This window comes from Berghia stephanieae, chromosome 9 (assembly GCF_034508935.2).
Source record: "Berghia stephanieae isolate SIO BIC M18660-M18661 chromosome 9, UCSD_Bste_1.3, whole genome shotgun sequence".
In the NCBI taxonomy this organism is placed as follows: Eukaryota; Metazoa; Mollusca; class Gastropoda; order Nudibranchia; family Aeolidiidae; genus Berghia; species Berghia stephanieae.
This window is the reverse complement of record NC_088368.1, coordinates 27,241,155-27,256,338: the sequence shown is the minus strand read 5'-3', so window position 1 is coordinate 27,256,338 and position 15,184 is coordinate 27,241,155. Positions and strand designations below refer to the sequence as shown.

General features: G+C 33.4%; 1 protein-coding gene across 5 annotated transcripts; it reads left to right on the top strand.

Moving 5' to 3' along the window:
- The first annotated feature begins 2 nt into the window (after window positions 1-2).
- LOC144979971 (lysosomal proton-coupled steroid conjugate and bile acid symporter SLC46A3-like) lies at window positions 3-14,972 on the top strand. 5 transcript variants are annotated; one of them, XM_078927329.1, is made up of 8 exons: window positions 3-131; window positions 3,741-4,550; window positions 5,542-5,705; window positions 6,577-7,150; window positions 7,802-7,919; window positions 9,864-9,947; window positions 12,558-12,714; window positions 14,190-14,972. In XM_078927329.1, the coding sequence occupies exons 2-8, from the start codon at window positions 4,050-4,052 to the stop codon at window positions 14,314-14,316; spliced, it is 1,725 nt and encodes a 574-aa protein (XP_078783455.1). In that variant the 5' UTR covers window positions 3-131; window positions 3,741-4,049; the 3' UTR covers window positions 14,317-14,972. The 5 variants fall into 5 exon arrangements, with proteins under 5 accessions (XP_078783455.1, XP_078783454.1, XP_078783451.1 ...); XM_078927328.1 differs by lacking the exon at window positions 3-131 and adding an exon at window positions 420-494; XM_078927325.1 differs by lacking the exon at window positions 3-131 and adding an exon at window positions 426-499.
- Window positions 14,973-15,184: the final 212 nt, after the last annotated feature.

The following is a 15,184-nucleotide window of genomic DNA, read 5'->3' as shown; positions in this document are numbered from 1 at the left end:
TCATTGTCAATTGACTTTTCCGGCCACCTCAGTGCATGATTTGCGGTAATTAAATCATCTTCGTTGCTAATTCGAAAGGAATGGAGTGTGATGACTTAAGAAATTGTAACAATAAGACAACAAAAATTTCGGTTGGTACTAGAGACTTATCCTTGGGTCATCTCCCGTAGGAGAGTTCAGCGTAATATTATTTTATGTTATGATGCATGGATAATTGGTCATCCATGAGACTGAGAGTCACCCAGGCGTGAGTCTTTTAACGCTAGACCTTTTAATTATCAACATTATAAATAATGCCTCGGATAAAACTCATAGCTAGATACTAATACTTCTTCTTGCAAATCAAATATTTCGTGCCAGATTGTTCCGATATTGTAACTGACTGGCCTCAAAATCAAAATGAATTTTCCAAGAAATGCAGATGTGACGTCAATGTTCGATAGAGTGTCTGGCTGGAACTGGTTGTAAACTCCTGTCGCCTTAGGTTTTGATTAGTTAAGTAATGCCTTTTACAATTTTCAAGACTTTTGTTCATGTACTTAAATATTTCTCAGATCAGAAAAAAAAAATAAACCGCCGTTTTTCAATATATCTAGTTAAAATAATCCGACACAGACGCTATCATCAGCGAAAAGCGGATTAGCTAAGGCACGTTCACGTACCTTTACTAAATCTAGGCCTATCTACACAGTCGTGTTTGCAACAAATTATGTTTGTTCTCACAGGCTGACATTTACCCATCTTACACGTTTTACATTATTTGAGTTGTTTCCCCCGCCACTGCCTTAATAAGCTACGAGGATGAGGAAGTGTATCATTGAAACTGGGAAAATTCGGTTATATTTTCATTGTTACCATTACTTTACTTCCTGATTTAAGGAGAACTTTTGACATAGGCATAGGAGTGTTTAGCGGTGCTCTATCTCTCACGGTGTCAAGTCAGTGCCGTCGCAATATCATCTTTATTGTGTGTTGATTGGTGTTTCTGAACTAAGGCAATGCAGTTTTATTAATTATATTTTTAAATTATAATAATGTCAAAAGATGACCATAAAATTGTATAATTTTTTACCAATTCTGTGACAGGTCATGAAAATGAAAAAAAATCTAATTGAATTTCGCCAATTCGGTTATAGTTCCCTTTTAATCTTCATGTTTAAAAATGCAAGTGCCTGTAATTCTTCTTTTTAGTACGTTTTATTAAATCCAACATTTATATTTTTTCATGACAATATTTATTTTTCTTGGTTTACTGCTACTGCTACTTGATGATTGTTTCAATTATGAAAGCCACTCATTCATGAAATCGATTAATTGGAACGCTGCTTGATTGGAATGATTTCTGCATAATGGAGATGTTCCAATTAAGGGGCTTGCACTGTACTACTCCTGTACTACTACTACTACTACTACTACTACTACTACTACTACTACTACTACTACTACTACTACTACTACTACTACTACTACTACTCTTGCTGCTGGTCAGCTGCTGTTACTATTAAGCTAGTTGATAAACGGTGTTTTTTTAGGTGGTGGCCTTTGTATATATTTATTAGCCCAACACACTTGACTAATACCGAAATTCAAGCATTGTCTGCCATTCTTGCCTTTGCAAGAAGAAAACTGTTCCATAAAACAGTGACATTATCTGGCAGTGTTTTAGCGTTAATTTTTTAAAAAATTAGTCCTTTAGAGCCATTAGGACCATGGAGCCAGAATTTATCCCAGTTCTAAAAAGAAATTGAGCATTTATATAGCGCAATATCCACTAAACATGCTCAAAGTGCTTTACATGGGGTTCCTGGCCAACAGCAACACTTAACATGTGAGTCATGACATGACGCCTGTTAGGAGATTACAATTTTTTGGACAGAGTCAACACTGTTAATTGCAGGTACTCATTTTACACCTGAGTTTGGGGACAGAATGTGAGTGAAGAGCCTATTCCAAGGACTCAACTATGTGTCGAACGAGGCCAGAACCACAGACCTTCCGAGTTTCTAAAGTTTGAAACAGACAATAGTAATTGCTTGCTATCCTTTGGATGGGATGGTAGTATATTGCAAAGTACTTTCTGCCAGATCTAAGAAGCCCAGTTGCCCATTCACTACTTTGTTGATAGGAGGTCAGTAAAAGGGTATAGACGTTTAAATAACATTTCAAAATATTATCAAGTCATTTTATCGCTGTCTTGCTCTAGTTCCATGCAAAGACTGGTATTATTATTTAACTTACACTCATTCAAAGCGCTTACCAAATTATTTGGTGCCCATTTTGACAAATTCAAAATTGTTAGAAAGGGGGGAATGGATGACCATTCCTGAATTACGTACACATTTTTAAAGAATACCATGATTCTAGTACTTTATATTCTAACTCTGTAGTTTTTATGAATGTATTTTTCCTGTTAACCACACTGTGCCAGCCAGTGCACCAGGGTGTGCAAATTTGCTTTGAACAGGTTACTGTTACCATTAACATGCTTCACATTATGGGTCACTGACCTATGCTAGGTGTTCTTTCAAGTTTGTAATGTTCACCTATGTTCACCTATGTTTCGGTTTACAAATATTTGGGTATTTTAATTGACAATAAATTGCAGAGTGGCATTTACAAACCGATGCTGTTATCTCTAAATTGAGCAAAAGAATGTATTTTATTCGGAAACTTTCAGAATTTGACATAGACAAAACATTATGCACCATTTTTTATAGATCCGTTTTGGAGACCGTTATTACTTTTTGTATTACAGCATGGTGTGGAAATGCCAGTATTTGCGACATTAAGAAAATTGATCGGATAATTGGTAAAGCCAGGAGTTATACTCACCCAATTTCCAATGTGGAAGAACTGTTCAAGAGATTTTGTCTAAGTAAAATGGAGAAAGTTATGAAGGATGGCGATCACCCCCTTCGCAATTATATTAAGTTATCCATGAGGATCTGTCGCATTATATCTATAAAAACAAAGACAACACATCACCTTAATTCATTTTTGCCACATGGTGTTCGAATTTTTAACGCGCAACTGTGATTTAAATTAAATACTATCTTTTAAATATACACTCACAAGTTCGGACTAAAGGCCAGAGGTATGGCCTATCTCAATTTATTTTATTAATATATAAAGTGTTGCTTTCGGTTATTGGTTGTATATTTTAACATTTTTGTACATTTGCATATATATATATATATATATATATATATATATATATATATATATATATATATATATATATATATATATATATATATGTATATATATATATATATATATATATATATATATATATATATATATGCAAATGTACAAAAATATATGTATACATATATTATATATATATATATATATATATATATATATATATATATATATATATATATATATATATATTTATATATATGTGTGTATATATTATCGCCATTGATTCTCAACTTTGTGTTTATACATTTTTATGCATGCCACGTCTGTAAACGAATTTCCATTTTTTTGGATGAATATATATATTTTATTATTATTATTATTATTATTATTATTATTATTATTATTATTATTATTATTATTATTATTATTATTATTATTATTATTATTATTATTATTAGTATTATTATTAATATTTTTACTGTCTTTGTGTTCAATCCTGGTACCTTCCAGTTTAAAAGCCATACCAAACCTCAATTGATTCTAAGTCATACAGATTCATACTTATTTACTAACTTCATTAATTTTCTTTTCAGATTCAAATTTGATGTCATTTGGAAAAAGAAATATGTGAGATTCATGGACAAGTTTCAATGACGCCCATCGTATTATTTTTATGCCAGCGTTAATTCGTTTATATTGTTTGGCTCCAGAACAAAAAAGTTGGTACTGACTCTAATATGCTCTATAGAATTCATCTAACAACCCATCCTCCCACCTCCTTATCCCAAATCCCAATTCTTTTGAATATATTATGGTAACATATACAAGAAGTGAATCAAGACATTGATTTATTTGATAATGCATTTTGTGTCATTAAATTAAGCAGCAAACTGAAATTATTAATGGTTGACATCTTAGCTAAAATGGAGGCAGCAAATTCAGGCAAAAGTAGGCAATTCTTCGAAGACAGTGATGATGATACTTGTCAAGTGCCTGATGTTGAATTAACTGCAAACTTGTCACCAAGTTTAAACAGCAACAATATACATAATATTCAAGGCAATTTACAAATTGTTAGAGGGACTTCTCCTACTCTTGACAATCAAATCATTGATGATTATCGTGACTGGGGTATTCCTAATCCTACTCCATGTAACACTTCTCATGTAACACCACAAATGGAGTATTCACTGACAAAAGTTCGCATAGTCCTGCCCTTGATTATCGTTTTAAATAGTGTAATGGGTTCGTCATTCTCTCTGGTAGCGCAATACATTCTCGATAGATGGACTGCTGAGAGTCATCATAACAAAAGTGATTTTTCCAGTGTAGCCGACAAAGACGGGTGTGACAGAAATGGAAGTGGTCTTTCCGAGATGAAAAATGATGATATCCAGGCTAGAGTAAGTATGGAATTGAATGATGATATCCAGGCTAGAGTAAGTATGGAATTGAATGATGATATCCAGGCTAGAGTAAGTATGTAATTGAATGATGATATCCAGGCTAGAGTAAGTATGGAATTGAATGATGATATCCAGGCTAGAGTAAGTATGGAATTGAATGATGATATCCAGGCTAGAGTAAGTATGGAATTGAATGATGATATCCAGGCTAGAGAAAGTATGGAATTGAATGATGATATCCAGGCTAGAGTAAGTATGTAATTGAATGATGATATCCAGGCTAGAGTAAGTATGTAATTGAATGATGATATTCAGGCTAGAGTAAGTATGGAATTGAATGATGATATCCAGGCTAGAGTAAGTATGGAATTGTATGATGATATCCAGGCTAGAGTAAGTATGGAATTGAATGATGATTTCCAGGCTAGAGTAAGTATGGAATTGTACGGTACGTCTCATAGACAGAGTTGATTTTATTCATTTTCTCTTAGTTCATTGGATTGGGTCACTTATTCATGATGCTATACAGATTGCCAAAAAATGCTGTATGCTGTTGTTGTAAAAATTCTAAACCATAGTTTTGCCTGTATTTTAGCACTTTTAAAATCTCTATTACGAGTAATAAGTTTGAATAGGATATATAGATAATAGGATTAGTCTGAAAGCTTTAGGTTTTTCAAATATTCTTCTGAAGGGCCACACCCAACAACAATATTAAAAATATTATTGGATGGTAAATGACTCTTCTGAGGTTCTGTTACAATTGTGAAGTGCAGAGCCTTTTCCAAGGACTAAACTGCCTAGAGCAGAACTCAAACCAGGCACCCACAGGTCAGAGTATGTGAGTCGCACCATGAGACCACAAAACACACATTAATAAAGATATTCTATCTCACTTTTAATGTATATTACCCGATCTATTTTTACTTTTCTTTCTCTGATTGATCGATTTATTCTTTAATATTTTTATTCATCCATCTCTGTTTAGGTCTCCGTGGAAACCATGTATTATTCTTTTGCAACAGGCTTTCCTGCTTTGCTATCATGTCTACTTTTTGGTGCTATTGTGGATATCGTTGGTCGCAGGCCTGCGATCATCTCCTCTCTGCTGGGATACACTATCAAAATCATTCTAGTGATCTGCATTGTGAAGTAAGTATGCTCGATAACAGCCATGAATTCGTCAAATCAAGTAAAGATGAAAACAAAAGTCAAAATGAGTTCTGCAGCATGTTGTTTTCCAGTTCTGCAGCATGTTGTTTTCCAGTTCCGCAGCATGTTGGTTTTCTTTTCTGCCTCAGTTTGTGTCATGATTTTTATGAATAAATTGAGTTTATCATTAAAGAGATGGATAGAGTTTAGTACCTAATTTTAGTTTAGTTGCCATATTATTTTTTTGTAACTTGAAAAGTAATCCCTATTTATTTATTTATTTATTTGTTTGTTTGTTTGTTTGTTTGTTTGTTTGTTTGTTTGTTTGTTTGTTTGTTTGTTAGTTTGTTTATTTATTTATTTAGGTCGATTAGCACATATTTGCAGGTCTGATAATCGAACACAATGATAATAGGCTTGACTTAACATTGTTGTCATGGACAATATTATGCATTGGTTTGAGAGTATTTCCATTACAACAATGAACTATGAACTCATAACATTTAACAATTTGTGTTTTCAGACCTGGCAATTGATAAACGTCAGTTTAATTAGGTATCCGTATATTTATATTATATTAAGTTATTTATTTGCTGTTTCAAGATAGAGTTTGGAAAGATATTCACTTTAGCTAATTTCCATATTCAAAAAACAAAAAAAAATTAATTATTTTCTTTATTCAAGTAGTCGTTAATATGTTTTGTAACGATGTTTAGAATGTTTTTTATCAGGCTGTGTGTAATATAAACCTGAAGTTTCCTGGTTAGTAGATGTTTTTAAAAAACATTTTTTAAGTACTTAAACAATGTTCATCACTGCTTGTAACCAGATGAGCCTCCTGATTTACGTAATTTTCTTCTTAATCTTTTAGGTTCAGCCTTGATACAAACCTTTTCTACCTGGCATATGCCATTGATGGAATAGCAGGCAGCTTCTATGTGCATTTGATAGCCACTTTCTCCATCACAGCTGATGTCAGTGGGGATAAGAACACTCGTATTTTAGGAATAGCCATTCTTATAGTCCTCGGCACTTCCATGTCAGCCGCTGCCAGTGTTGTGGTTGGGATACTTATTAAACATGTTGGATATGTTGCAGCTTCTTCAGCTATCCTTGGTCCTGTTGCATTGTCGTTAATCGTCGCTCTCTTCTTTTTGCCTGAAACCCTTCCAATGCAGAGACAAAAATTATCTGTGAAGAAGCTTTGGGACTACACAACCAGGATAGTGTTTCTTTACTCTCGAGATGGGGACAGGAGGAAGAGATTGAGTCTGTTTATATCTTTGCTTATTTTTTTCACTAGTGTTCTCAACACAATAAATGTCGGAACTAATGACACACTTTATCAGAGACATGCACCACTATGCTGGGACTCAGCTCAAATTGGTTACTACGCAGCTGTTAGATTTTCTGGAGCTTACATTGTTGCCTTGATTTATCTTTGTGTAAGTTTTTGTTGGTTTTAATTTTTATAAATATTCTTTTCATTTTCTTTTTATTCCACATTCTCCTCTTTTAGATTTTCCTTCTTCTTCTTCTTCTTCTTCTTCTTCTTCTTCTTCTTCTTCTTCTTCTTCTTCTTCTTCTTCTTCTTCTTCTTCTTCTTCTTCTTCTTCTTCTTCTTCTTCTTCTTCTTCTTTCTTCTTCTTCTTCTTTCTTCTTCTTCTTCTTCTTCTTCTTCTTCTTCTTCTTCTTCTTCTTCTTCTTCTTCTTCTTCTTCTTCTTCTTCTTTCTCTTCTCTTTCTTACTACTACTACTTACTATACTACTACTACTACTACTATACTACTACTACTACATACTAACTACTACTACTACTACTACTACTACTACTACTACTACTACTACTACTACTACTACTAACTACTACTACTACTACTACTACTACTACTACTACTACTACTACTACTACTACTACTACTACTACTACTACTACTACTACTACTACTACTACTACTACTACTACTACTACTACTACTTATGCTACTGCCTCCTTCTCCTCTTCCTCCTCTACCACCTCCTCCTCCTACAACTCCTCTTTTTTTTGTCCCCTTTTCTTGGTCATAACTATTTTTTTGATATCTTTTTACCACTAGATCTGTCGTTGTATAGGCTGTGCCAGCGATGAGGTTCTCTCCATGGTTGGACTGCTTTTTGGGGCAGGCAGTTTTGTTATGGAAGCCTTTGTTAGAAACTCTTGGCAAATGTACATGGGTATGTTATGTTAGGAACCAGATTCTTAACAGTTGTCGTAATAATAATGATAATAATAATAAAAATAATAATAATAATAATTATAATAATTATAATAAAATGATAATAATAATAGTAATATAATAATAATAATAATAATAATAATAATAATAATAATAATAATAATAATAATAATAATAATAATAATAATAATAATAATAATAATAATAATAATAATAAAGAATGCAGAAATAAAAACTTTAATTTGAAACGCAAGGCAAGCTACTCGTGTATTAATCTGTAAAAAAAAAAATAGTTTTATAATTTTTAGATTTGTCAGTAATTCTGTACTGGTTGGCAAAATTTAACATGGGCTGTAGAGAACAGTTTTGACCCCCAATCCTATTTTATTGAAAGAAAGATGGGACTTTAATGTCATGGTGATATAAAGTAATTTAAATGATGCTGCTCAAAGCTCGAAGAAATAAATAACAATGTTAAATTGAATGTAAGCTTCAATTTAATAAATGAAAAGAGATAATGTGGACGTTTCGGGTTTCCCCTTTATCAACAAAACAGGATGAATGAAACACTACAGACGAATGAGATAATGTGATAGTGGCATTGTTAAGGCAAATAAACAAAAACATTGATGGTGCAGGAAACAGTATGCTCCTGTGTAAGGAAGCACGAATTAAAATAGAACAATAGATATTTTTAAAAGGTGCGCAATTAATTAAGTAAAAAAAGGAGAGGCAGGGAGGAACTGTGTAGTGCACAATTGAAAGGGAATTAAGATAAGTGTAGACCATTGTTAGGAAATAAATATAAAATGTAAGTAAGGGATGTGGATATTAGTATAATCATACGTGGCAATAGCAGCAGCATAAGCAACAGTAGTACTTTTGGTCGTATTAGTAGTTGTAGTAGTTGTAGTCTTAATAGTAGTAGTAGTAGTAGTAGTAGTAGTAGTAGTAGTAGTAGTAGTAGTAGTAGTAGTAGTAGTAGTAGTAGTAGTAGTAGTAGTAATAGTAGTAGTAGTAGAAGTAGTAGTAGTAGTCACAGTAGTAATGTTATTGGTATGTAATTGAAGAATAGAAGATGGATGGCCGGGGGAGTCTGAGGGGCAAGAGATAAAGGTATTATAATATTTAAATGTGGTCCATTCTCGAGTTGTGCCGAGCGGTGACAGGGTGTTCAGTTTAAGTATCAGTTCTGCCTCCCTGTATTTCCTGTTGTTTAGTGGTGTGGCAAAACTGAAGGACAGCGATTTGGATGTCATGCAATCCTCTATGACTGAACTCATTTAAGTGGTGGGCGACAGGTTTGTCCTCGTTGTTTTCAATAGACCGTAGATGTTGTCCAAACCTCTCGCTTAATCTCTTACCAGTTTCTACCATGTATCTCTTGTGGCAACATTTGCAGATGATTGCGTAAATCAGATTACGATCAATGCAGGTGAAGGCGTGTTGGATGTCCCACACTTTATCTGGGAATTTGATGGAATTTTCCATGAATAAGTTTGGGCATGTCCTGCATCTGCAAAGTCCACAAGGCTCCATCTTACACTGGTTACCAGCCATATCCATCGTCAAGCGGCTCTTAACTAGTATGTCCCTCAAATTGTCAATATAGGCAATGTCTATATAATCCGCTCTACACTGTACAGTAATCCTTAAAAGGGTAGAGTGATGTTTATTGAATCTGAACCTCGTAAAAAGAGACTCGGCTAGAATTATAGGTGAAAGTCTTCAAAAAGTTCAACCTCCCTGTAAGAAGTGGTTCAGTCCTTAATGCTTTACACTCTAAGGGGGCTATACCACAATTGGGTCATGACTCATAGATGCCTGTGTATATTTTTCTTTTTTTTGTTGTTTTTGTTGTTGAGGATGATGATTTGATTATTGTAATGGCGGTTGTTATGGTATTGATTAAAAGCGATATTTCCTTGATTCCTTTTCACAGTGCCTATACTTGTCGTGCCAAGTTTGAATACAGCCCCAATTACAAGAGGTGTCATGTCTATTTTAGCTGGGCCAGATAAACAAGGTAGCTCATATAATAATAAGTGAAGATTCCCACTCTGTCTCCCACTCTCTCTCTCTCTCTCTCTCTCTCTCTCTCTCTCTCTCTCTCTCTCTCTCTCTCTCTCTCTATATATATATATATATATATATATATATATATATATATATATATATATATATATATATTTATTTCTCTCTCTCTCTCTTTCCATCCCTCTATTTTTGTTGGCCTATGGTTCAGAGGTATTATTTTTATTGACACAAGTTTTTACTTATCGATTACTTTGAGAGATTTATTCCACGGACTGACTTTATTACCTTTTTCTGAAACAAATTATAGGTGTAGTATCAAAACAAATGTTGTTTTTTTTAGTTTTTGCATGTAAATGGAAGTTGAATAAAACTATATATGTACATGCTCATTTTTAATATATTTTTCCAATTTTGAAAAGTAGCAAAAATCTCTAGGATTGACTGAGTTAAGTGATATTCATTTCTCTGTTTAGTTGCTTGTCTCAAAAATGGTTACATATTGCACTTGTAACATGGTTGTCTTGTTAGCTTGAATACATTCGCCAAACACACAGCATGCTATCAGAGCACTCCTCCCTCTCCCCCTTCTGCTCCAAACACTCAAGGATTTTCTTTTTAAATTAGAGAAAAAAAATAACAAAACAAACTTTCGAATCAGGCATATTCACCATGATGATATAGTGGAAGCCATTGGAACAACATTGTTGGGCTGAATTAGCTCCAATTCAGCGATTCTGCGAGTGGTCTCCGTAATTGGAACAGGCTATTGATACATGTTTATTGCATGCAGTAGCAATATATAATATACTAATACTGAGAATTCTTTCATTTGTTTGTCTAAAATTTTGTCGTCCGTTTTTCACATTTAACATTACTTGTGTGTAGTGAAGATAGCAAATCAAAGAGAATGAGTCACTCTATCTAATCTTACGACTACACATTTATAAAGAAGTCAAGACATCCCTATTCTGAAAATAGACTGAAAATGAATAAGAGACTTGTAAATTACAACACATTATTCCACCCCTCTCCCTAAATATTGACGCGTAATGATATAAAGTTTACAATAATAATTTGTGACGTCAGATTATCAAGCGTAAATTTCACTAAATTTTTTGAAAAGTATTATTTAAGTGTTTTTGAACATGCCTTTTATTCAAAGGTGACGAAATAGAAATCGATTGAGGGGTAGAATAAATGATTTCTTACACTCTTGCGATTTGGAATTCGAATTCTGTTCCTAACGCGCAATCGCAAGCTCATGCAGCAGTTTGTAACACGTCCTGAATTCCAAAAGGCAAGGGTGTAAGAATGGTATATTATCAATGTGGCATGTCTTGTCATAGGGCAAATAAATGTCAAACATATTATCATATGAAAGGCAAAGGGTGGTGGTAGACTTTATGCCAATGTTCATCATTGTTCATCACTTTTGGATCGGAGGGTCCTGGTTTCGAACTTCTCTTGGTGCATAGTTGAGTCTTTGGAAAAGGCTCTTTACTCACATTCTCTCACCGTACTCAGGTTAAAATGGCCGTTAACAACGTTGTCTCTGTTGGAAAAAAAATTGTAATATTGCCTAACAGGCGTCATGTCTCATTCAACATGTTACATATTGCTGTTGGTCAGGGAGCCATTGTAAAGCTCTTTGAGCATGTTTAGTGGATATTAAGCCATATTAAGGCTCATATTATTATTATTATTATTATTTTTTTTTTTTTTTTATTTTTTTTTCATTAAACAGATGTATTTGTTCTTCTGAAGATACAGTGTGATTCCATTCTTATACATCTCAATAGGGATATTCATTTTTTTTATATCGGACATTAAATCAATTCCTAGAACATTTGCTTCGGATCTCCAATCATTCCCATAAACCAGCATACATTCCAATCATATATGTTTTTTTTTTAAATTCTGTGACAAGCAAATCTTTCCAATTAAGCGGCTGTTATAATAAAGTGATGTTCCAATTACCAACATCAATTGTATCATATAATATTGATCACAAACGTGAACAAAATTAAAGAGGAAAGTTGAAATAAGAAAAAAAATATTTACTTTTGTTTCATGCTTAGATACAAAATCATAACACATGTAGCATGAAAAAAAAAAAAAACAGCACTCATACCAGGTCCTGCAGCTCATCTCAACTCTTTTTTTTCAAGCACCATCTGAATATGGAACTCTTTCCCTGAAAATATTTTTTAAAAAAAATGAATGGCCAAATTGATTTAGACAGAGAAATCGATAAAATCAAAATGCAGGCTTAGGCACGACAGGCTTAGGCACGTCCATTTGTTCTCACCATACTCACAGTCGCCATTATCTTCGAAGCCCAGAGTTTACGATTTAATGACAATACAAGAAATAATAATACATTCAATTCACAGAACACACAAGACAATGAATTGTCTACAGTGATAAGACACAGTATTTGATATTCTCACACATATTGGATTACCCACACAATATTTCTTTCAGACTGGAGAATGTTATCCTCTTTTTAAATTAAAAAAAAATAATTATGGACCAGAGGTACTGACTACAACTGGGTTTAAACAGTTGAAATATATAATGTAAATTTTAATTTCCACAGGTGTCATGTTTTCCAGCATAGCCCTGATAGAAGTCATGTGTAGCTTGGTAGCCAATATTGTCTACAACAAGATTTATGCTGTGACTGTTGACTTTCTTCCTGGCTTTGTCTACTTGGTCATGGCAGGCGTGTCAATAGTCACATTTTTGATATACATGTGAGTATGAGGGAAGTTTGAAGAGAATCAAGAATATTGTCATAACTCAAAAGAACAAACTTTTTTTAATACACATAATAAAGAGCCACATTTTCACTTTTTTCAACGAAGATCAAAATATCTAATCCAGTTCACTTGAAACTTACACATACTAGAGGCTTCCAGATACCAACAAAACAGGTGAAAGTCAGACAGTGCAAGATATTCAGATTTTGAGCTCCATTGGGAGGAAGTTCTCAGATGTGATTCACTGCCTGGAAGTGGAAGCGTTCTTGTGTTGGGATTACCTAAATGAGGAAAATTGAAGTTATGGCTGAAAATATTAAGTAGTCCTTCAGAGCCATTAATTAGGCCCATGGAGCCGGAGTTTATCCCAGTTTCTAGTGCGTGAAATGGACAATAGCAATTGCTTGTTACCCTTCAGACAGGACCCTAGTCTATAGCAAGTACTTTCTGTCAGATCTATCAGACCCAGCTATCCAATCATAGCTGGGTGGACAAGGTGGTCAGAAAAAGAAAATCTCGACTGCTCTCGAGATCAATCTCGCTGTGCTCTAACAACTTGAGCTATTGGGATCCCTGAAAATATTAAACTCTAGTGAAATATATGTGGTTGGATGGTTTTCTATCACTTCAAAGACGTTTGTCAGATTGATTATTTGTGACCCCCTGTCCAAAAATGATATTATAATTAACAACAACAACAACAACAACAATAATAATAATAATAATAATAATAATAATAATAATAATGATAATAATGATAATAATAATAATAATAATAATAATAATAATAATAATAATAATAATAATAAGAAGAAGAAGAAGAAGAAGAAGAAGATGAAGAAGAAGAAGAAGAATTAATAATAATTATTATAACTATTGTCCTCAAAATAGTTGCAATTTTTGGATTTCAATTACAAATGGCATTACAATATTATGAAGAAAATACATAACATACTATCTTGACATATATAATACAGAGGCACACAAATTCACATAAATAGCATCATAATCATCATCACAATTATCTAATACCAGATAGACACAATTGGTCACATAATTTAGAAAATAAAAATTAGGTTATGTAGTCTTTCGTAAAATTCTCATGAACACCAAGTTTACTGTGGCTATGTGGTCTAGTGGTATGACACTCGCTTTTGTATCAGAAGGTCCTGGGTTCGAGCCTCGCTCGGCGCATAGTTGAGTCCTTGGAAAAGGCTCTTTACTCACATTCTCTCACCGTACTTAAGTATAAAATGAGTAACTGGCTGTTAACAATGTTGTCTTTGTCCAAAAAAAATTGTAATATCGCCTAACAGGCGCCTTGTCCTGTCCTAAATGTTAAATGGTGCTGTTGGCCAGGGACCCCTTGTAAAGTGCTTTGAGCACATTTAGTGGATATTGCACTATATAAAAGCTCAATTTTAAAATTTTTTTTTTTTTCCTGGGTTTTATATCTTTTTTTTTTTCAGTCCCTTTTTCCACTTTTATGACGGACCCCCAGATGGTTATGAGATCGTGTCACAAACAGACGGCAAAAATGACGGCTCTTCCCCTGTACATTCTTCCACACCTTCATCAAGAGGTGGTGCCAGCTAGTTCATGATCTCTGACATATTGACCCTTTGGTGTTTCACTACTTCGCACTGCCCTATTCCTCAAAGTACAATGATATCAGCTTGATTTCTCGGTAGATTGCAAAATGATTCCTTCTATTTACTTTGCATTGTTTAACTCATACTGAACCAACACACAAATTAAATTTTCAAACTGAAATATGAAAGCTAATAGTTCATGTTGTACATAATTTTGTTGGGCAAAGTAAGTTCTACAACACGATGCTGTGTTCTTGTAAATGTAACAAAGATTATTCTTGAAATTTTGTGATTTGTAAAACAAATCCGAATAAGAAAAATGTTTGCTATTAAAAAATATGACAATTTTCCTACACTTTGTAAGGAAAGGGTTAAGTGTTGCAAAATATGTTGAGTATAATGGACTTAAATGACCGATTAGAAACAGTATACTATACAATTTATACTTTTTTTTTCTCCTAAAAATTTGGAAAGGGTTCTCAACTTAATCTTTAGCAACGTGTTCCTAAATAGATCAGTGTACTTTTGGACATCTTTAAGACTTGTTCAGGCCTGTAAATCTTCTGACAGTACGATTTTGATAAATTCTGTCATAAAAAAAATATAAATAAAAAGATAAACATTCATAACGTCAAAAGACAGAACCAACAAAAAAGAAAATATAGGGAGTTTTATTTCATGTCTCGAAAAAATCAGTTTTTATTCTGTTTTTTTTTTTTTTCATTTTACAGCTAACATAGACCTGGGACCTGAAATATATGTACTCTCTCAAATAATTGGGATTTTTTTTTTTGGTACCATAAAATAAGGACCTGCTTATTGTATGATAAATTAGTTGGGGAAAGTGATGTGATTTGACTAGTCAATGCCAG

What these genes read in the sequence shown, in the direction of transcription:
- LOC144979971 (XM_078927329.1), top strand. Translation starts at nt 4,050, where the DNA reads ATGGTTGACATCTTAGCTAAAATGGAGGCAGCAAATTCAGGCAAAAGT. An exon ending in CTAGTGATCTGCATTGTGAA is followed by an intron (nt 5,706 to 6,576) that starts GTAAGTATGCTC and finishes TTAATCTTTTAG; the next exon opens with GTTCAGCCTTGATACAAACC. An exon ending in TTGCCTTGATTTATCTTTGT is followed by an intron (nt 7,151 to 7,801) that starts GTAAGTTTTTGT and finishes TTTTACCACTAG; the next exon opens with ATCTGTCGTTGTATAGGCTG.